This window comes from Schistocerca americana, chromosome 2 (assembly GCF_021461395.2).
Source record: "Schistocerca americana isolate TAMUIC-IGC-003095 chromosome 2, iqSchAmer2.1, whole genome shotgun sequence".
In the NCBI taxonomy this organism is placed as follows: Eukaryota; Metazoa; Arthropoda; class Insecta; order Orthoptera; family Acrididae; genus Schistocerca; species Schistocerca americana.
In genome coordinates this window covers 768,754,100-768,774,806 of record NC_060120.1, presented here as the reverse complement: position 1 = coordinate 768,774,806, position 20,707 = coordinate 768,754,100, and the positions used below count along the sequence as shown (strand labels likewise).

Genomic DNA, 20,707 nt, shown 5'->3' with positions numbered 1-20,707 from the left:
TTTTGGTCAGCTGTCATGAGAGAAATGTTGCTTCGCATGTGTTGCATCCACAGCTTAAATGTGCATGATGTCTGAAGATGAGAGCACCTGACACACTTGTGTGAATATGCCAAGAAATATTTGTTCCAAAATGACATTGTCGAATGACAAGATCATTGAAACTGCTTGCAATAATTGTCATTTAATTTATTACGGTTTGGACTGGATTATAAGTAAAACTGTGAGACACAATAAAATTATGCAGTGAACACATTGTGTGTTGTGGGGCTATAACTCTGTTGTAGAAATAATTCAAAATCCAAGATTGCTTAAACACTGTTTACTAGATGACCGGTTTCAACACACTAAAGGTGCCGCCATCGGATCTGTGCAGATATAACATGACAGGTTTGAGGGTGGGCTTACATGAGTTACACTATATACTTTACTGTTACTGCAGTGCCACATACCTGAGTGTAGCTTATCACTTATAAATCATTTGGATATATTGACACATGACGCAGGCCAGCTGATATAAAATCCTTGTCACAGAACTAAAATTAAAACTTAACTGCTCTCATGTTCATTCTATTCAATCAGATATATAAGACCGAAGTCAGAAGATAAAACTATTTGACACATGACTGCAGCTCGACTAACAGTAGTCAGCATCACACTGATCAGTGAAAATTAGTCTCAAGCACAAATGGAATCATTATATTTGCTTGACAACTGCTTCTGCCCCATAGAATTTTTAAAAATGTGTATTATTTAAGACATGTATATGGGTGTATTTGACTGTAGTTAAGTGTAATCACTGTGCACAAAAAAGAGATTACAGGTTGAAAAGACTAATGTAAAAGATGACTGTAAAAGTGATCAGTATGCTGTCAACGGACATGGCTTTAAACTAACTCATTTGACATTACAGTAAGAGAGCGCATTTATAATGTACTGAACAAGCAAAAAATTAACAATCTTCTGGATTACTCAAGGGAATGCTGACTAATTATATTGAAAGCCACAGACATCTCGAAAGGTAACTGTCCCTGTCATTGTAAGGCATTTTCCAATTTGTGGCTTGAAAACATAGAAATTTTTGACGAATTTATGCAGTTGCATTCTTGCGAATTGTTAGAGCGTACAACACATTGAGAAAATGTTGTCTTCTCCTTGGACAGTGCGTTGAACACTGTAGTGTGCACAGTTCATTGGATACAAATTGCAATCAATGCCAATGGTCTTGACATGTTGGTAATGTTGGTTTCCCACCTGATCACTGAAGTTAAGCAATGTTGCCCTGGTTAGTACTTGGGATGGGCGACCGTTTGGGAAACACCGGGTGCTGTTGGTTTTCAAGATATGGAAGTCGCTGAAGTGACATCCAATTGAAAGGCTTGTACCAGGCAACTGTACCATACAACATTTATTTAATTCCAATGTATAAAGGCTTGGAAGTTCTCATACACTATGTATGCAATTTAAATTTTGATAAACACACTTTTTAAGCCTTATGTCTTTAAAAATAAGAAATATTATTACTTTACTTTGTTCCAAAGTCTACATCATAATACCATCACTGCTATCCGAGTCTGTGTCTGAACCGTCTGCTTGTAAATTTGTGATGATAGGTTCCAGTCTTATATCCATCTCCACCTCCCTACCAAAGTCTTCTTCCTGAAGTCTTTCAGCATGCTAAAAGCCTGTTCCCATGTTGAAGTGGTGGTGATGTCTGTTACTTCATGCACAAGTGATTCAGTGTCTATCATCTTGAACATTTTGTTTTTTCTCTCATATAATCTTAGAACTTTGCCCAAATTAATTCCATGGGATTGTACTGACAGTGATATGTTGGTAAACACGAAACTATGTGACCACATTCATGTGGAAGAAAGTGAAGTTTTTGCATTCTGTCATGTGATAGTCAAATTTATCAGCTGCAGAAGCTCAGCATGTCTTGTTTATACTGTGCGAAATATTTTTATTGTTAAGCCAGGGCAAAATATCTTCTTTGCTGGTTTTTGAGTTTGGTGTTTTCTCTGTAACAGCTCAATGATAACTGGCATGGCAATTATAATGACCAACTTTGAAGCAAGGATGGCAAGAATTGTTCAGTGAAACAATTCATGAAACTGGCAGTGTTCATTTTCAAATGGTAGTCAGTGCTGTTTTTCTTACAGCTAAACACAAGTTTGCACTCAGAAATAAAACCAGAAGAAGAGCCAGAATGCAGAATAATTATCTGGGAACCTATTCCTATGGAAACTTAAAAAGCGCCAGTACCATCACTCATTTTTCAGCAGGTCTTCCTCGAATGATTCTGAATCACCCATGTTTCATCAAGGTAATGTACTGTTGAACTACCTCCTTTCCTTACATTGTGCATCTTTATGAAAGATGTGATTCGTGCTGCACCTAGGTCACTTCTTTCAACCGAAAACTCTCTTCTTAACATATTTGAAACCAATGTCTTTTAAAATTCTTTACATTGATGAAGTGCTACCTTTGAAGCCAGTCTTCTCAGCATAACTGTACAAGTTTTTGTGATATTGGTTATTTACCATTCAGGCCTAGTGCTTTAAAACATGGTTGTCAAAACCATCCATTTGTGTTGCAGATTTCTAGAGATTCCGATGCTTCCTAGACGATGCAAAACCAACTTTTCCTAACATTTCTACAACTCTGACACTTTTGTTTACAATTGTCCTTACAATTATTTTGCCGACACCACATGCTTCTTCAGTCAGTTCTTGTGTCTTCAAATGTCAGCAGTAGGAGTCTTGCTTTAAAATTCACATTTGAAAAAGTTATAAATGCAATAAATAATCCCCTTCACCTGCTTGTGATGCACTTTGTTTATTGCTGTCATCAGACATATTTTTTAGTCACACCAAAACATTTGCAGACATACATTCACAGCCATATTGCTACAAGAAAAAAAGAGCCCACAGTTGCATGAATAATTCGATTGTAGTGAAGCATGGCAACAGTGCAGCTTGCAGGAGAGATTGTCACCATCTAGCTGTAACTCACAGCTAGCAACTTGGAAAGAGAATGAACCTTATTGGCTGCTAGCAGCTAATGGGGAGGGATAGGCAGAACACCTGACAATTCGGCTGCCTTCCTACATGATGCAGAGTTAAGCTCTCAGATACTTACACCATGACTTGGAGTACTTTCGGCAGAGAGAATGACAGGGGTCCTCATCTGCAGCAATCTTATAAAAGAACAGTGCCCACACAGCTTTTCTCGTTTTTTCTAAATTATTAGTATTTTTCTGTATTATTCTGGCTGTACTTATGATCTATACACATAAAATATAACAATAAGCACAATGAGATTACTTCTTGAAATGAATTCTCCTTCAGATCACTAATACAAGTAAAATGGAAGTCTGAATAAGCATTTGATTGTTACTACACACATTTAGCACATGGGTGATCAACTTGAAAAGAAGTGGTTAAGATGGAGAGAGGCTGCTGCAGGCAGGATAAACTTGGCTGCATTAACCGACAGACAGAAAGGGGGGTCTGTTGTTTTCAAAATGCTGTCTCTTTCCTGTCAGTTAGGTACACCCAATGTACCAAAGCTGTACATATTCTCGTCCAGGAAGGATTGGGGTATAAGTTCACACAATTAAACAAAAAAGTTACTTTGATGGATTTTCACTTCCTGGTTTCCATAAACTGTCCTTTTTCATTATTGCTCTGCAAACTTTATCTGTCTAGAATACATGAACTGGGTACATTTGTAGCTCATGGTTTCTGATTGCCCAGAGTTCAAAAATTTTTGATAAACATTTAAATTTGTAATTTTAGAGCACTTATGGACAATACAAAGGATTGCTTTGAATGTAATGAGATTCATGTAGCATAGGTTACAGTTTGAAGACTCAATGATCCTCAGCCTTCATATATAACTTGCACACATGTTATACTGAGAAGTTATCTTTTAATAAATGTACATAAACAACTTTGGTGTATTATTGGTCGTGCGTATCAGTGTACTTGTTTCATTGAAATCAGAATATCACAAATTTTGATTGGGAGGGTAGGTTACTAGCCTCAGTTGCTGTTAAAAGTGTGCTTTGTCATACTTGTTACTAATTTGTGTAATCTTTGTATTTCCTTTAGGTGCTGTAGGACAAGGATTGAGAATAACTTTCTGATGTCAATACTTTTTTGTTCCAGGCGGAAGACAATGTGCGGCACCTTGGACTATCTTCCTCCAGAGATGGTAGAAGGGAAGCCTTATGATCATAATGTAGATAACTGGTGCATAGGTGTCCTCTGTTATGAATTTCTTGTTGGGAAACCGCCTTTTGAAACAGATTCTTCGAAAAAAACTTATAGTCTGATACGAGAAGTCAAATATAAAATACCAGACTATGTATCTGATTTGGCAAAGGATCTGATAAGTAAGGTATGTAATATACATTGAGGCCAATTTTATATTATTGTACTCATCTGTTGATTATACAGATGAGTACAATGTAGCATTCTACAAAATCATAGGTAATACAGTTTTTACCAGGCTGTAAAGAACTTTTTCCCCAGATTTGTCCTTTGAAAAATGCAGGATCAACTTTTACCATATGTAACAGCTTAATATAAGGGCTGTCAGCTGAGATTTGTTAGTTGAAATCTTGCAGAGATTTTATTTGATTATTTTTATAATAGTGGTATGGAAATCAGTGGCACCAATCTGGCCAAGCACTAAGATGAATGTGGAGTGGGAGTTGGCAGCAGATTTAGTTAGACTGGCAACCATGGCAATGTGTCCTGCTTGCTTTGATTTTTTTATGAGGTATTTAAGTTAACTCCATCTGAACAGGCCATGAAGGCCCGATACTACAGATTTGCCGCTGTGTCATTCTCAGCCCAAAGCCATCACTGGATGTGGATATGGAGTTGCATGTGGTCAGCACACAGCTCTCAAAGCTGTATGTCAGATGACAAGACCGGAGCCACTACTGTTCAGTGAAGTAGCTCCTCAGTTTGCTTTTATGAGCAACTACCGTGCTTAAACTGCAGTTTGTCTGAATTTTAGTAGTCAGAACTGAAATGACTTTGCAAATGGACAAATTAACAATAGTATACATTTCTGCAGTAAATAAATGTTTCAGAGATTACTTGAAACGTGGCACAGCAAGTTAAGCACAAGCTTTAACAATGGCACTAAAACTACTACTACTCTGCTGCACTGATAATCCTAAAGCTTGGCAATTTAATGACGCTTATTATTAGCATGAAGTGGTCAGATGTCTGCTGAATCACTCCAGAGGACAACCTACCAACTGAGTTGATAGAGCACTTGCCCGCCAAAGGCAAAGGTCCCGAGTTCAAGTCTCGGTCCGGCACACAGTTTTAATCTATCAGGAAGTTTCAATAAGTGCTATGAGTTTAGCAGAGGTATAAGGTAACATTTTTAGGCTTGTCTTACGATACTTCACACCAATAACAGAGTTTACAACTTCGTTTAATATTAAAAAAGAGGGAGGGGTGTCTTATGATGTAGTAAATATGGCATTTGCACTCATGGGGACAGAAAGGCAATTGGTCAGACTAAAGTGCAAGGTATATAGTCTCACTTGTACTTTACAGTTTGGCTGCCAGCCACAGATGGCAAGCACCCAATTCTTGCCTTTTCAAACTAGTAATAAAGAAATAAAATGTTGGACACTTATGGAATAGCAGTGTCCAGCATTTCGTGATAACCAGTCAGATATGGTGCGGTGGACAATGGTATCAACACAGAGAGAAAAACTTCTTGTGAAACTGCATAATCTCAAAAATAGCATTTCCTTACTTTGAATGAACAAAGATTTTTTGCAGTGGATAGTGTACAGTATTTAATCATAGCTAACACTTGGTTTAAGAATCATAAAAGAAGGTTATGTAACTGGAAGAGACATGGAGATACTGAAAGGTTTCAGATTGATTATACAGGGTGTTACAAAAAGGTACAGCCAAACTTTCAGGAAACATTCCTCACACACAAATAAAGAAAAGATGTTATGCGGACATGTGTCCGGAAACGCTTAATTTCCATGTTAGAGCTCATTTTAGTTTCGCCAGTATGTACTGTACTTCATCCATTCACCGCCACTTGGCCCAATTGAAGGAAGGTAATGTTGACTTCGGTGCTTGTGTTGACATGCGACTCATTGCTCTACAGTACTAGCATCAAGTACATCAAAACTGTGTGCCCGACCGAGACTCGAACTCGAGCACACAGTTTCAATCTGCCAGGAAGTTTCATATCAGCGCACACTCCGCTGCAGAGTGAAAATCTCATTCTGGATCAAGCACGTCAGTAAGTAGCATCAACAGGTTAGTGTTCATCACAAACGTGGTTTTGCAGTCAGTGCAATGTTTACAAATGCGGAGTTGGCAGATGCCCATTTGATGTATGGATTAGCACGGGGCGATAGCCGTGGCGCGGTACGTTTGGATCGAGACAGATTTCCAGAATGAAGGTGTCCCGACAGGAAGACGTTCGAAGCAATTGATCAGCGTCTTAGGGACCACGGAACATTCCAGCCTATGATTCACAACTGGGGAAGACCTAGAACGACGAGGACACCTGCAGTGGACGAGGCAATTCTTCGTACAGTTGACAATAACCCCAATGTCAGCATCAGAGCAGTTGCTGCTGTACAAGGTAACGTTGACCACATCACTGTATGGAGAGTGCTACGGGAGAACCAGTTGTTTCCGTACCATGTACAGTGTGTGCAGGCACTATCAGCAGCTGATTGGCCTCCACAGGAACACTTCTGTGAATGGTTCATCCAACAATGTGTCAATCTTCATTTCAGTGCAAATGTTCTCTTTACGGATGAGGCTTCATTCCAACGTGATCAAATTGTAAATTTTCGCAATCAACATGTGTGGGCTGACGAGAATCCACACGCAATTGTGCAATCATGTCATCAACACAGATTTTCTGTGAACGTTTGGGCAGGCGTTGTTGGTGATGTCTTGATTGGGCCCCATGTTGTTCCACCTACGCTCAATGGAGCACGTTATCATGATTTCATACGGGATACTCTACCTGTGCTGCTAGAACATGTGCCTTTACAAGTACGACACATGTGGTTCATGCACGAAGGAGCTCCTGCACATTTCAGTCGAAGTGTTCGTACGCTTCTCAACAACAGATTCGGTGACCGATGGAAGGCGGACCAATTCCATGGCCTCCACACTCTCCTGACCTCAGCCCTCTTGACTTTCAATTGTGGGGGCATTTGAAAGCTTTTGTCTACACAACCCCGGTACCGAATGTAGACTCTTCGTGCTCGTATTGTGGACGGCTGTGATATAATACGCCATTCCCCAGGGCTGCATCAGCGCATCAGGGATTCCATGCGACGGAGGGGGGATGCATGTATCCTTGCTAATGGAGGACATTTTGAACATTTCCTGTAACAAAGTGTTTGAAGTCACACTGGTACGTTCTGTTGCGGTGTGTTTCCATTCCATGATTAACGTGATTTGAAGAGAAGTAATAAAATGAGCTCAACATGGAAAGTAAGCGTTTCTGGACACATGTCCACATAACATATTTTCTTTCTTTGTGTGCTTGGCCGTGCCTTTTTGTAACACCCTGTATAATGGTTAGACAGAGATTTAGGAACCAGATTTTAAATTGTCAAAATTTCCAGCGGCAGATGTGAACCCTGACTATAATTTACTGGTTATGAACTGTAGATTAAAACTGAAGAAATTGGAAAAAGGTAGGAAATTAAGGAGAGGGGACCTGGATAAATTGAAAGAACCAGAGATTGTTGAGAGTTTCAGAGGAGCATTAGACAATGGTTGACAACAACAAGGGAAAGGAATACACTAGAAGATGAATGGGTAGCTATGAGAGATGAAATAGTGAAGGAAGCAGATGATCAAATAGGTAAAAAGACAAGACCAGTAGAAATTCTGGAATAAAAGAATAGATATTGAATTTGATTGATGAAACGAGGACATTGAAAAAGGCAGCAAGTGAAACAGGTGGAAGGGAATACAAGCGTTTAAAAAATGAGATCAACAGGAAGTGCAAAATTGCTAAGCAGTAATGGCTGAGGACAAATGTAAAGATTTAGAAGCGTATTTCACTAGGGGAAAGACAGATATTCCCCACAGGAAAATTAAAGGCCTTTAGGGAAAAGAGCAGCAGCTGTATCAATATCAAGAGTTCAGATGGTTAAGCAGTGAAGGGAAAGCCGAAAGATGGGAGGGTATATAAAGTGTACAAGGGAGATGAAATTAAAAGCAGTATTATAGAAAGGGAAGTGGATGTAGATTTAGACGAAGGTGAGATGGGGGGATATGATACTGCAAGAAGAATTTGACAAAGCTCTGAAAGATCTCTGTCCAACCAAGGCCCCGGGGGTTAATGGTATTCTGTCAGAACTACTGATGGCCTTGGGAGAGCCAGCCATGACAATGCTCTTCCATCTGGCATGCAAGATGTGTGAGAGAGGCAAAATACCATCAGACTTAAAAGTAGTAATAACAATTCCAAAGAAAGAAGGTGTCTTGCAAAACACTAACATGAATTATTTATGGAAGAATGAAAAACTGGTAGAAGCAGACCTCGGGGAAGACCAATTTGGAACCCGGAGAAATGTAGGGACACGAGAGGCAATACTGACCCTATGACTTATCTTTGAAGTTAGGTTAAGGAAAGGGAAACCTACATTTATAGCATTTGTAGATTTAGAGAGAGCTTTTGACAATGTTGACAAGAATATTCTCTTTGAAATTCTGAAGGTAGCAGGGGCAAAATACAGAGAGTGAAACGCTATTTACAACTTGTAGAGAAACCAGATGCAGGTGCCAGTTATAACATACAGGGTCATGAAGGGAAGCAGTGGTTGAAAAGGGTGAGACAGGGTTGTAGCCTACCCTCAATGTTATTCAAAATGTACGTTGAACAAGCAGTGAAGGAAACCGAGGAAAAATTTGGAATAGGAGTTGAAGTACAGGGAGAAGAAATAAAAGCTTTGAGGTTTGCCATTGACATTATAATTTTGTCAGAGACAACAAAGGACTTGGAAGAGCAGTTGAACAGAATGGACAGTGTTTTGAAAGGAGGACGTAAGTTGAACACAAACAAAAGCAAAACACGGATAATAGAAGGTAGTAGAATTAAATCGGGTGATGCTAAAGAAATTGTATTGGGAAATGAGACACTTACAGTAGTAGATGAGTTTCGCTGTTTGGAAAGCAAAATAACTGATAATGGCCAAAGTAGAGGGGATGTAAAATGTAGACTGGCAATGGCAAGGAAAGCGTTTCTGAAGAAGAGAAATTTGTTAACATTGACATAGATTTAAGTGTTTGGAAGTCCTTTTCTGGAGATATTTCTGTAGTGATAAATGGAAGTGAAATGTGGACGATAAACAGTTTAGATAAAAAGAGAATAGAAACTTTCGAAATGTGGTGCTACAGAAGAATGCCGAAGATTAAATGGGTAGATCACAGAACTAATGAGGAAGTACTGAACAGAATTGTGGAGACAAGAAATTTTTTGGCACAACTTGACTAAAAGAAGGGATTGGTTTATAGCACACATTCTGAGACATTAAGGGATCACCAGTTTAGTATTGGAGGGAAGTGTGGGGGGTAAAAATTGTAGAGGGAGACCAAGAAATGAACACAGTAAGCAGATTCAGAAAGATATAGGTTGCAGTAGTCATTTGGAGATGAAGAGGCTTGCGCAGGATAAAGTAGCATGGAGAGTGGCATGAAACCAGTCTTCGGACTGTAGACCACAACAGCAACAGCATACAGTCAGTCTTCAGATGGGTAACAGTTTCAGCTGTGTAACAGTGTTGTGGCCAGTTGATTTGTGACATATAAGATGCGTTCACCCCCAGGGGGTCCACAACTCTTTTGTGGATAGTGTGTGGTGAGCACGGGGCCCTGAGCTAGTGCAGTTCTCCTTCCTTTCCAGGTTGTCCTATCCCCCTTCCCCATCCCTCCTCATCCCCAATCCGGCAGAGGAAGCTGCCCCTCCTGACCAGCTCAGGAAGGTGGCAGATGCAGCTGTTGAGTTGATGGACCATGACTCACCACCTATCGATCGCAGCAGCAGTGCTCCCTCGAAGCTAGGCCCTCAGCAGCCATCGAGGTGACCCTTTCTTGTTCCTTCCTTTTCCCTTCGTTTTCATAATGGCACTTCTTCAATGGAATATTCGCAGCATTCGGTCCAACCGAGAGGAACTAAAATTGCTCCTTCGAATGCACTGCCCGCTTGTCGTAGGTCTCCAAGAAACATAGTTACGCCCATGCGATCGTATTGACCTGGCACACTATACCTCTGTGCGTTTTGACCTATCCCCTGTGGCAGGTATTCTGGCTCATGGAGGGGTCATGTTGCTGGTTCGGGATGATGTCTACTACGATCCAATCACATTGCACACAGATCTGTAGGCACTTGCTGTCCGAATTACTCTCCCCACTTTCACATTTTCCATTTGTACTGTTTACACTCCATCATCGTCTGCCTTTACTAGGGCAGACATGATACAACTGATTACTCAGCTTCCTATGCCATTTTTGTTGATTGGAGACTTTAATGCCCACCATCCCCCTTGGGGCTCTCCAGCCTCCTGCTCGAGAGGCTCCCTCTTGGCAGACGTTTTCAACCACCTCAATCTAGTCTGCTTAAATACCGGTCCACCTAACTTCCTTCCAGACACAACACATACCTATTCCCACTTGGACCTCTCAATATCCACTATCCAACTTGGATGCCGGTTCGAGTGGTGTGCTCTGTCTGACACAAACTCGAGCGACCATTTCCCCTGCGTAATCCATCTCCTGCATCACACCCCTTCTCCACGTTCCACTAGTTGGAACATCTCCAAAGACGACTGGGGGCTTTTCACCTCCCTGGTGACCTTCCATGATTAAAACTTCTCCAGCTGAGATAGTCAGGTCGCATACCTCACGGACGTTACTCTCACTGCTGCTGAATATTCCATCCCTCGTACTTCCTCTCCTCCACGTCGAGCCCAGTCTCCTGGTGAACTACAGCATGCAGCGACGCTATTTGTGCTAGGCGACGTGCTTTACGCACCTTCCAACGGCACCCTACGATGGCGAACAGTATCAGTTACAAACGATTCCGTGCACAATGTTGTCGTGTTATCAAAGAAAGCAAAAAGGCTTGCTGGGTGGCTTTCACCAGCTCATTCAACAGTTTTACTCCTTCTTCAGTTGTCTGGGGTGGCCTACACTGGCTATGTGGCACCAAGGTCGACTCACCGATTTCTGGCCTGCTTGTAGCGAATGACGTCCTTGTGGATCCTGAGGATGTCTCAGATGCCTTTGGCTGCTTTTTCACATAGGTCTCGAGCTCTGTCCATTACCACACTGCCTTCCTCCCCCAAAAAAACAAGCAGAGGAGGCATGACCACCTTCTTTCCAGTCTTTGAATCATGAAAGTTACAATGCCACCTTCACCGTGCGGGAACTCGAAAGTGCACTCGCCCGGTCCCGATGGTATCCATGTTCAGTTGCTGAAGAACCTTTCTCCTGCAGGTAAAGGCTTTCTTCTTCGCGCCTATAATCGCATCTGGACTGAAGGTCATGTTCCCACACACTGACTTGAAGCAGTTGTTGTTTCCATACCCAAACCAGGAAAGGACAAACACCTTCCTTCCAGTTATCGCCCCATATCCCTTACCAGCTGTGTCTGCAAGGTAATGGAGCGCTTGGTAAATTCTCGATTGGTTTGGCTCCTTGAATCTCGACGCCTCCTTACCAATGTCCAATGTGGCTTTTGTAGGCGCCAATCTGCTGTTGACTACCTAGTTACCTTGTCGACCTTCATTATGAACAACTTTTTGCATAAGCGCCAGACAGTGGCTGTGTTCTTCAACTTGGAGAAGGCTTAAGACACCTGTTGGAGGGCGGGCATTCTCCGCACCATGCACACTTGGGACCTTCGTGGTGGCCTCCCTCTTTTTATTAATGCATTTTTACTCGATCGAATGTTCAGGGTACGTGTGAGTTCTGTTTTATCAGATGCCTTTCGCCAGGAGAATGAGGTGCCCCAGGACTCCGTTTTGAGTGTGGCCCTTTTTGCCATAGCTATCAATCCAATAATGAATTGCCTTCCAGCTGACGTTTCAGACTCCCTTTTCGTGGACGACTTTACGATCTACTGCAGTGCTCAGAGAACATGCCTCCTGGAGCGCTGTCTTCAGTGTTGTCTAGACCGTCTATATTCCTGGAGTGTCGCTAATGGTTTCCGTTTTTCTGGTAAGAAAACGGTCTGTATGAACTTCTGGCATTGCAAACAGTTTTTTCCACCATCCTTACATCTCGGTTCCATTGCTCTCCCATTCGTGGAGACAGCAAAATTTTTAGGTCTTACATTTGACAGGAAACTTTGCTGGTCTCCACAAGTCTTACTTGACTGCTCGTTGTACCTGTTCCCTAAATGTCCTCCTGTGTTCTCAGTGGTACGTCATGGGGAGCGGATTGAATGGTCCTGCTTTGCTTATCTTGGTCCATTGTCCGATCCAAGCTGGATTATGGGAGCTTTGTCTACTCTTCTGCCTGGCCGTCCTTCGTACGCAGTCTAAACTCTATCCACCATTGGGTGTTACGTCTGACGACTGAAGCATTCTACACCAGCCCTGTTGAGAGTCTGTATGCCGAAGCTGCCTAATTCTCGTTAAACTACTGACACGATATGTTGCTTTGTCGGTACGCCTGCCGATTGATGTCAATGCCTGACCACCCGTCATATTTCTCCTTCTTTGACTCCCCCCTCGACCGCCAATGTGGGCTGTATGTCTCTGCCCTGTTACCTCCTGGAGTTCGCTTTCGTTGCCTGCTTCAGCAACTTGATTTTACCCTCCCTACGACTTCTCGAGTGGGTGATAGCCCGACGCCACCTTGGCTTCAGGCTCAGGTTCGTGTTCACCTTGAACTCAGCTCGCTCCCAAAGGATAGTACCGTGGATTCAATATACCGCTCGAGGTTTGTCGAACTTCATTTGAGGCTCGCTAATAACGTCCTTATTTACACAGATGGCTCCAAGACTACTGCTGGCGTCAGATGTGCCTTTGTTGTTGGGGATGATGCCTTTCAATACCGGCTCCTTGACCAGTGTTCAAGCTTTACGGCTGAGCTTTTTGCTGTCTATCAGGCTGTTCAGTATTTCCGCCATCATCGTCATTCTCCCTATGCCATTTGCTCTGATTCTTTGAGCGCCATTCAGAGTCTTTGTGACCTATATTCGGACCACCCTCTTGTGCAACAAATTCAACGGTCCCTTCACTCGCTAGCTGATACCAGCGCTCGTGTCCTTTTTTTGTGGATTCCTGGCCACGTTGGCGTGCCTGAGAACAAAGCTGCTGATGCTGCAGTCAAGGCTGCTGTTCTGCCTCAGACGGCTTCCTTTTGTGTCCCATCAACTGATGTTGGTGGGGTTCTTTGTCGGCACGTTTCATCATTGTGGCATGAGTCTTGGTCCTCTCTCCATGAAAATAAGCTTAGGGCCATCAAACTGATCCTGATGGCTTGGACGACCTCCTCGCGCCCTTCCTGACTGCAGTGGTGCATCATTGCCAAGGACAATGGGCAGCAGTGGGCAGATGTTCTGTGAGAAGTGACTGGTTCTTCAAGGAGGAAGAAACAGGGACAAAGCTGTCTGAGTGGGCAAAAAAACAGTGATCATGGAGTGATTTGTACCATACGTGATGCTGTCACAAATGTGGAACAAAAAGGCTTTCAGGCTCTGAACCTACATGCAGTGACATCAAGACATAAATGGTTATTTTGTATAAAATGGCACCACATCTTACATCTGTGCAGCTCAGCATCTTCTGTCAGTAGTTGCACTTTATCACCATCTCTTCCACCTCTAGAGTTATGTGTCGATGCCAGTGACAGTATTGCTGAAGCAATACAGATATTAAACAGTGTTTGTTCCAATTGCTCGGCTGCTTCTTGTCAAGGCATTAGTGAGATTGCTGAGTTTGTTTCTTGGAGCTGTTCCACGAAGTTTATTTGAGTAGAACTAGATTCCAGTACATTCTAACTGAAGCCAAAGAAGCTTATTTTAAAAAGCAACTGCTGAATGGCATGGATAATGTGTATTATTCACTCTGTTTTGATGAAACAACGAACAGTGCTGCTGCAAAGGAGTTAGAAACTGTGGTTTTCTATTGATCAGCTACTCAAAATAGAATTGTGAGCCATCATTTTTATTGGTATAGTAGAGTCTAAGGATATTATTATTGAAGAAAAAAGAAATTTACTGATGTAGGCTTCTTGATATTCATCTCCTACATAATCGTTTCTTAAAAGGATATGATGCTTATGATCAGTGTGTACATAATTTTTTCAGTGGTTGGGTGTCAAAAATGGAAGATTTCTCAGACATACAGTGTTCATTAGGAATGCCTATGCATCATTTCATAAGGCATAGCCATCCAGATGGTTAACCTTGGAATGAAGTGATAATGCATTAGCAGTGGAATACTTCTTACATTTTAGTCTGACAATAACTTCAAACAGTGGGTACAGATTGTTCAGTTTCTGAAGAAACGCACAATGAAAGTTGAACTGACATTTGCTCCAACAGACAGATTTTTATGCAGTTAACCGGAACATTCCAGAAAAAGGAACCTTTGATATATTTGCTTCACAGTGAAATAAGTACACTTGTTCAGTTGTTGATAAGAAGAATTTGTAAATTGTTAGTATTGAAGACTTAAGCACAATCAGAAGATACTTTACAGGAAACAGAATAGCCCATAAATACATTCTTCTTAAAGACAACCTGATAGGCTCTTCATCTGACAGGTGTCTTCATCCATGTAACACAGCAGCAGCAGAAAGTGTCAGCAATAATGTAAGCATCATTGAAACATCAACACTACTGTAGTGTAATACATCACTTTGATCAAAGGATGCATTGCACAAGTATTTTTCAGACCGATAAATGATGTTCACCACAGTAAAAAGTTTATTTTTGATGTATATTAGATAATCTACTGTTGATACAGACGCAGGTTCGAATCCTGCCTCAGGCATGGCTGTGTGTGATGTCCTTAGGTTAGTTAGGTTTGAGTAGTTCTAAGTTCTAGGGGACTGATGACCTCAGAAGTTGAGTCCCATAGTGCTCAGAGCCAATCTACTGTTTGGATGTATATTCTATTTATGCACATGTATTGAGAAATGGATGGACACAGTTTACCTACAAGTCAGGATGACGATAAACGTACTGTGTAAGTGGTACCTGCTGCACAATAGGTTTTTCCCATGTTGCCTGGGTCCTGCCTTGGAAATGCAGTGTGAGTCATAGAGGAAGAGTGGCTATGACAATACCAAAGATGTCGTAGGAACAAGGTAAAACATATAATGAACTCTTGACTGTAGTCGGTTAAGATGGACAGTTTTTGGACACTGCCTTGGTCAGGGTTCTTTTTGTGATGTTTTGAATAATGTAAAAACTTCGTAATGTGTTGTTATTGTAAATAAGTATACAATGTATATGATGTTAATTAGAAGCCTTGCATTCATTTCGAGAATTGGATGTTGGACTTGCACTCTTAATTTCCAGCAGTGAATGCAGCACTTTGAGAAAATAAGTTCAGTCAGAAGGGACTAGCTGAAATAGTGCTGAAATAGTAAGGTGAGAAAGCTTGAATAATAGGATGTCTTGGCCCCTGATCAGATTTTTCTTTGGCACTTGATAACATGGGGTGTATAAGCGGACAAGGAAAAAAAATTCCTGGATTTCTCGGTTAAAAATGCACTTTCTCAGGGGTGAAAACACACTTTTTCCGTGTTAAATGACAGTATAGTTTCCCTCAGAACTGCAAAACTTATCAATCCTTTGAATGATTATGGTTTTATACATGGGCGTAGAATTTCCCAGCACTTTAGAAAACGGAGCTCAGGGAAAAAGACACGTTTTCGACATACGTTTGATGTGCAGCAACATGTACACTGCGTGTTTTTGTATTACGAAAGTATACATTGGAATTGCACCAAACACCTCATGTTGCTTTCCGAATCATTGAAATCGAGATTGCGAAGCGCTTTTGTAAGCCAGTCATAACTCATGTCACGTGATCTCGCCAGCCGATAACAGCGGATATTCAGAGCATAGGACATGTGATGTAGTTGGCCAACAGCAACATCACTGTTAAGAAGCACGAACACACAAACAGGGAAAGATAATAGTTTAAATTAATATACATAGTGTTCCTACAAGAAAAGAAAAGCTTTCACATATAATATTGGTCTCTAATGTTAATATGCTGCAAGAGAAGCTAAGCTTTTGCATATAATGTTGATCTTTTTTGCGCGTGTTACACTTTAATATATAACACACAAATGTGCCAGTAAAATTTTTAAAAATGACGTAAATGTCTGACTTTCAGGGTTTGAAATTCTTCTAAATGGCTTATCATCAAAGAGTTGATTTTTAAATGAGAGTCAAACGCTTTGTGATTTAAGAAAATCGTGGTACATTCTTGGACATAGTTCAACTTACGTAAAAGGATATTTACTTTGACAGTAACGCTTTTTAAACCACCATTCGCAATATTTTCCTGCGACTTGTTAGAAATAGGTTAGTTTTAGCAGTTCCCAGAGAGCGCAGGTAACAGGCGACACCGTGCTTGCGCAGCTACCATGACATAGGAAGCCCGTATGTTCGTACATGTGAAACATTGAAAGATTGTACATTATGTCATAAAAGATACAAGACATCAGAGGATATTCCAAGAGCATCGGAATTTCGTGAACCATACTGAAATATGCACATTTAAAGTGCATACTGAAATAGCACATTCATACTTTCAGATCCCAATGAAGTAGGCCTCGACCTGATATATAATGTAATACCTAACTTTATACATGTAAATGTAAACAGTATGTCACCTGAAACTTCCTGGCAGATTAAAACTGTGTGCCGGACCGAGACTTGAACTCGGGACCTTTGCCTTTCTTTCAGGAGTGCTAGTTCTGCAAGGTTCGCAGGAGAGCTTCTGTATAGTTTGGAAGGTAGGAGACGAGGTACTGGCAGAAGTAAAGCTGTGAGGATGGGGCGTGAGTCGTGCTTGGGTAGCTCAGTTGGTAGAGCGCTTGCCTGCGAAAGGCAAAGGTCCCTAGTTCGAGTCTTGGTTCGGCACACAGTTTTAATCTGCCAGGAAGTTTCATATCAGCGCACACTCCGCTGCAGTGTGAAAATCTCATTCTAGTATGTCACCTGTAGCTAGTCATGCCAAACACAAAGCTGAAATTGAGTGGCTGAAGCAAGAAATTAGAAAACTACATAAAAAATCAACAACAACACTTAATGTTGAACTATTCAAAATTCACCTGGAACTAGGAAATCACATTAAAGTCTGAAATATTTAATGATATTATGAATACAGTCAAACAAAACACAGAAAAACAAATAAAATCAAAATGGGATAAACAACAACAAAAACTAACACTCTTTTAAAACAGAACAAAGCTTTTGCACATAAAAATAGAAAGCAAGCAAACCACACATTCCACAAATGTCTGGTAAACCTTTCTGATATACAACTAACAAACCAAGAAATAAGTCTTCTAGAAAAAGGCCCAAAATACAATGTGAGCGCACACATCACGCACAAGACAATGGAGAATCTTATTGTGGAAAGTGAGTACATCATAAAACAACAAGAAAGAAACAATAGCCCAAACTTCAATGCAGGTCTGACAAGAGAATTAGTCGCAGAAGAAATAAAATGCATTATAAAGGAAAACAAAAACAACATATTGACAGGAACAAAAACTGAAGAAGAAAAAACCTCCAGAAAAATAAAGGACAAACATAAAAACAATGAGGCACTCATTACGAGATCAGACAAGGGCAGCACCATGATAATAATAAAACAGGATGAATACAAAGAAAAAAACCTTAAAATTTCTGGAAGACAACAACATAACAAAGCTAACCAGTGACCCAACACAAAGATACCAGAAAAACACACAGAAAGCAAAATTGTTGAATCAAAAGAACCCCCAAGCACCCACACTGAACAGCCTAAGCAGCTCCACAACTATGGCATCCCGATATGCCCTGTAGTCAATTTCAGAAGTGCACCCACATACCACTTACCCAGAGAAGTACACACATACTTACTTACAGAAACATTACATATACACAAATAACAGAAGCATACACAACACCGAAGAGCTGATACAACAAATCAAAGACATCAACATACCCACAACAGCCACTCTCACATCATTTGACATCACATCCATGTACACCAATTTCCTCACCACAGAAACCATCAACATCATCAAACAATTAGAAGAACAAGCCAAAATTCCAAAACCCCACATAAAAGAAGTAGCTAGCACTCTAAAACTAATCACAGAGCAAAACTGTTTCTCATTTGACAATCAGTTCTACTCACGAGAAGATGGGCTACCAATGGGGTCACCAGTCAGTGGACTCCTAGCGAACATTTTTCTCAATCACATTGAAAATAAAATATTTGAAACAATAATAACGCCCAAACAATACCAGATAATATATTGGTACCGTTATTAGATGACATCATATTCCTTATAGATGAAACACCACGTCGCTTCCGACAACTCCACAGTGATTTGAACAAAGTACACCCAAAAATAAAATTCACAATAGAAATAGAAAACAACAAAAGATTACACTTCCTTGACCTCACAATATACAGACACAACAACCAACACCAATTCTCTTTATTCAGGAAAGTGACCACCACCAGCACAGCCATTCACACACACTCTAATCATCAGATTACACACAGACTAGCAGGCTTCCAGTATATGCTACACAGACTGAACAAAAACCCCACTCGCTGAAAACAATTGCAAGAATGAATTGCAGACAAATAGCAGCAGAGAATGGATATGACACACACACTATAGATAAAGTGAACCACAAAATTGAAAAGGACACACAACACAAAAATAAAAGCCGCCTTTCAACTTACAAACACACACAACCCACTCATGAGCACACATGAACAGAAAACACCCACAATGACAAATAGATGGTTCACTCTCACCTACAACAACAAAGCAGTCCACAGAATAGGCAACATACTCAAAAAAACAAGGGGTAAAAATAGCCTACAGGACAGACACCTCAACACAGGGAAAACTAAGGACAACCAATTCAAGCACAGACAAACACAACACATCTGCTATTTACCAACTAACATGCCAGGACTGCAAAGCAGTTTATATAGGGTAGACAAGCAGAAACTTTAATACCAGATACACAGAACACAGAAGCATTAAAAAGTAACAACTGTCATTCCACATTTGCTGAACACCTCATAGACATGAAACATAACTCAACAAACATCAGTACGGATTTGAAAATTCTCAAATGCAGCAACAGCCCCCCACAAAAACTAATAATTGAAGAAAATTATCAGATGCAAATAGCCATAGTGGAAGGCAAACAAGTGATAAATGAATACACAGCTCTCTCTCTCTCTCTCTCTCTCTCTCTCTCTCTCTCAGGAAAAATGAATCACTAACACCTCTGAAAGATTCAGAACAACCGCCAGGAAGACCTTCAACTGTTCCACTGTCAGCCATCTTGTTTTTACACCTTCATTTGTTCTACTGCCCGCCATGTTTGTTTTCACAGCTGGTAACAGTGAAACAGTTACAGTGACAGTGACAACTCAATATGTAGTATTAGACAGTGATGAAGATGATTAAAAGGAAAACGTAAGTGAAACATTACGTAAATAGACACACACGTAGAATTAAATAATTTCAGACAGAAATAACAAGTTTTAAAATCGTAATTTTGGCTTAAACAATTTGTCTACTTCAAGGTATAAGTGGTTGCAGATGACAAACTGTGCAAAAAAACGGTCACTGTAGAAACACAACACATCAGAAAACCACACCATGTGGTAAAAAGGTATGAATTCGTAATTTATGTGTTTTTTCAAACATCTGTAATTACGATTTAAAAACTGATAGCTACATGTATACAAACAGCAAAGAACACTCCTTATCTTTAACAGATGGAAAATAAAAACCCACTGAAGATGCTGCAACTGCAGTGAAACATCTTTGGGTTAAAAAACAAAGAATGTGTTTTGCTAAAGGCAGACCCTATCCAAAACATACATACTGATATTAAGCTTTACTGTGTCGTTTGTGGGGTTTAAATTTTCTTGGAGCACCAGTACTGTATTATATCATGTTTGGTTCTTTATTATGGAATAATGCCACACGTGCTAGAAGGTGAAAACGTGCACTTGAAATGCAGTGAACAGTTGAAACTAGCCAGTACTGTGGAATTAAACATCTCATTTCAAATACAGTGACTGCCTCTGGGGAAAATGTTAATGAAAGTAAAATTTCTTTAGCAAACAGACAAAAAAATAACTTCATTGTTCTGCAAGGCGATTAATGCTTGAGTCTCAGAAAGGTGGAAATAAAATAAAATCGGAAACTAATAACATATTTTAGCCTTCCATAATTATTTGAATGTATTTGAATTCACTTGATAGCTCCCGGCCACAGATATCTGTTTTGTTTTCATTTGATGTGAGAGTAATCGAAGGGGAAACAGCAAAATCACTAAATGTAAACACGGGTCACGTGGAGAGGAGACTACCCACACTTTAACTCAGACTGCTCTGCACATCAGCCTTGGATCTATGACATTTGCTAACAGGGTCAATACTAAAAAAAATTGA

The 20,707-nt window shown here is 40.6% G+C and overlaps 1 protein-coding gene across 1 annotated transcript in view; it reads left to right on the top strand.

Annotated features, from left to right (window-relative positions):
* The window catches only part of LOC124595132 (aurora kinase A-A-like), a 107,827-nt gene that overhangs the window by 47,784 nt on the left and 39,336 nt on the right, over window positions 1-20,707 (top strand). Inside the window, exon 6 of the mRNA XM_047133729.1 lies at window positions 4,170-4,401. Within this exon, the coding sequence (XP_046989685.1) occupies window positions 4,170-4,401 (232 nt within the window). The remainder of the gene's footprint in view (window positions 1-4,169; window positions 4,402-20,707) is intronic.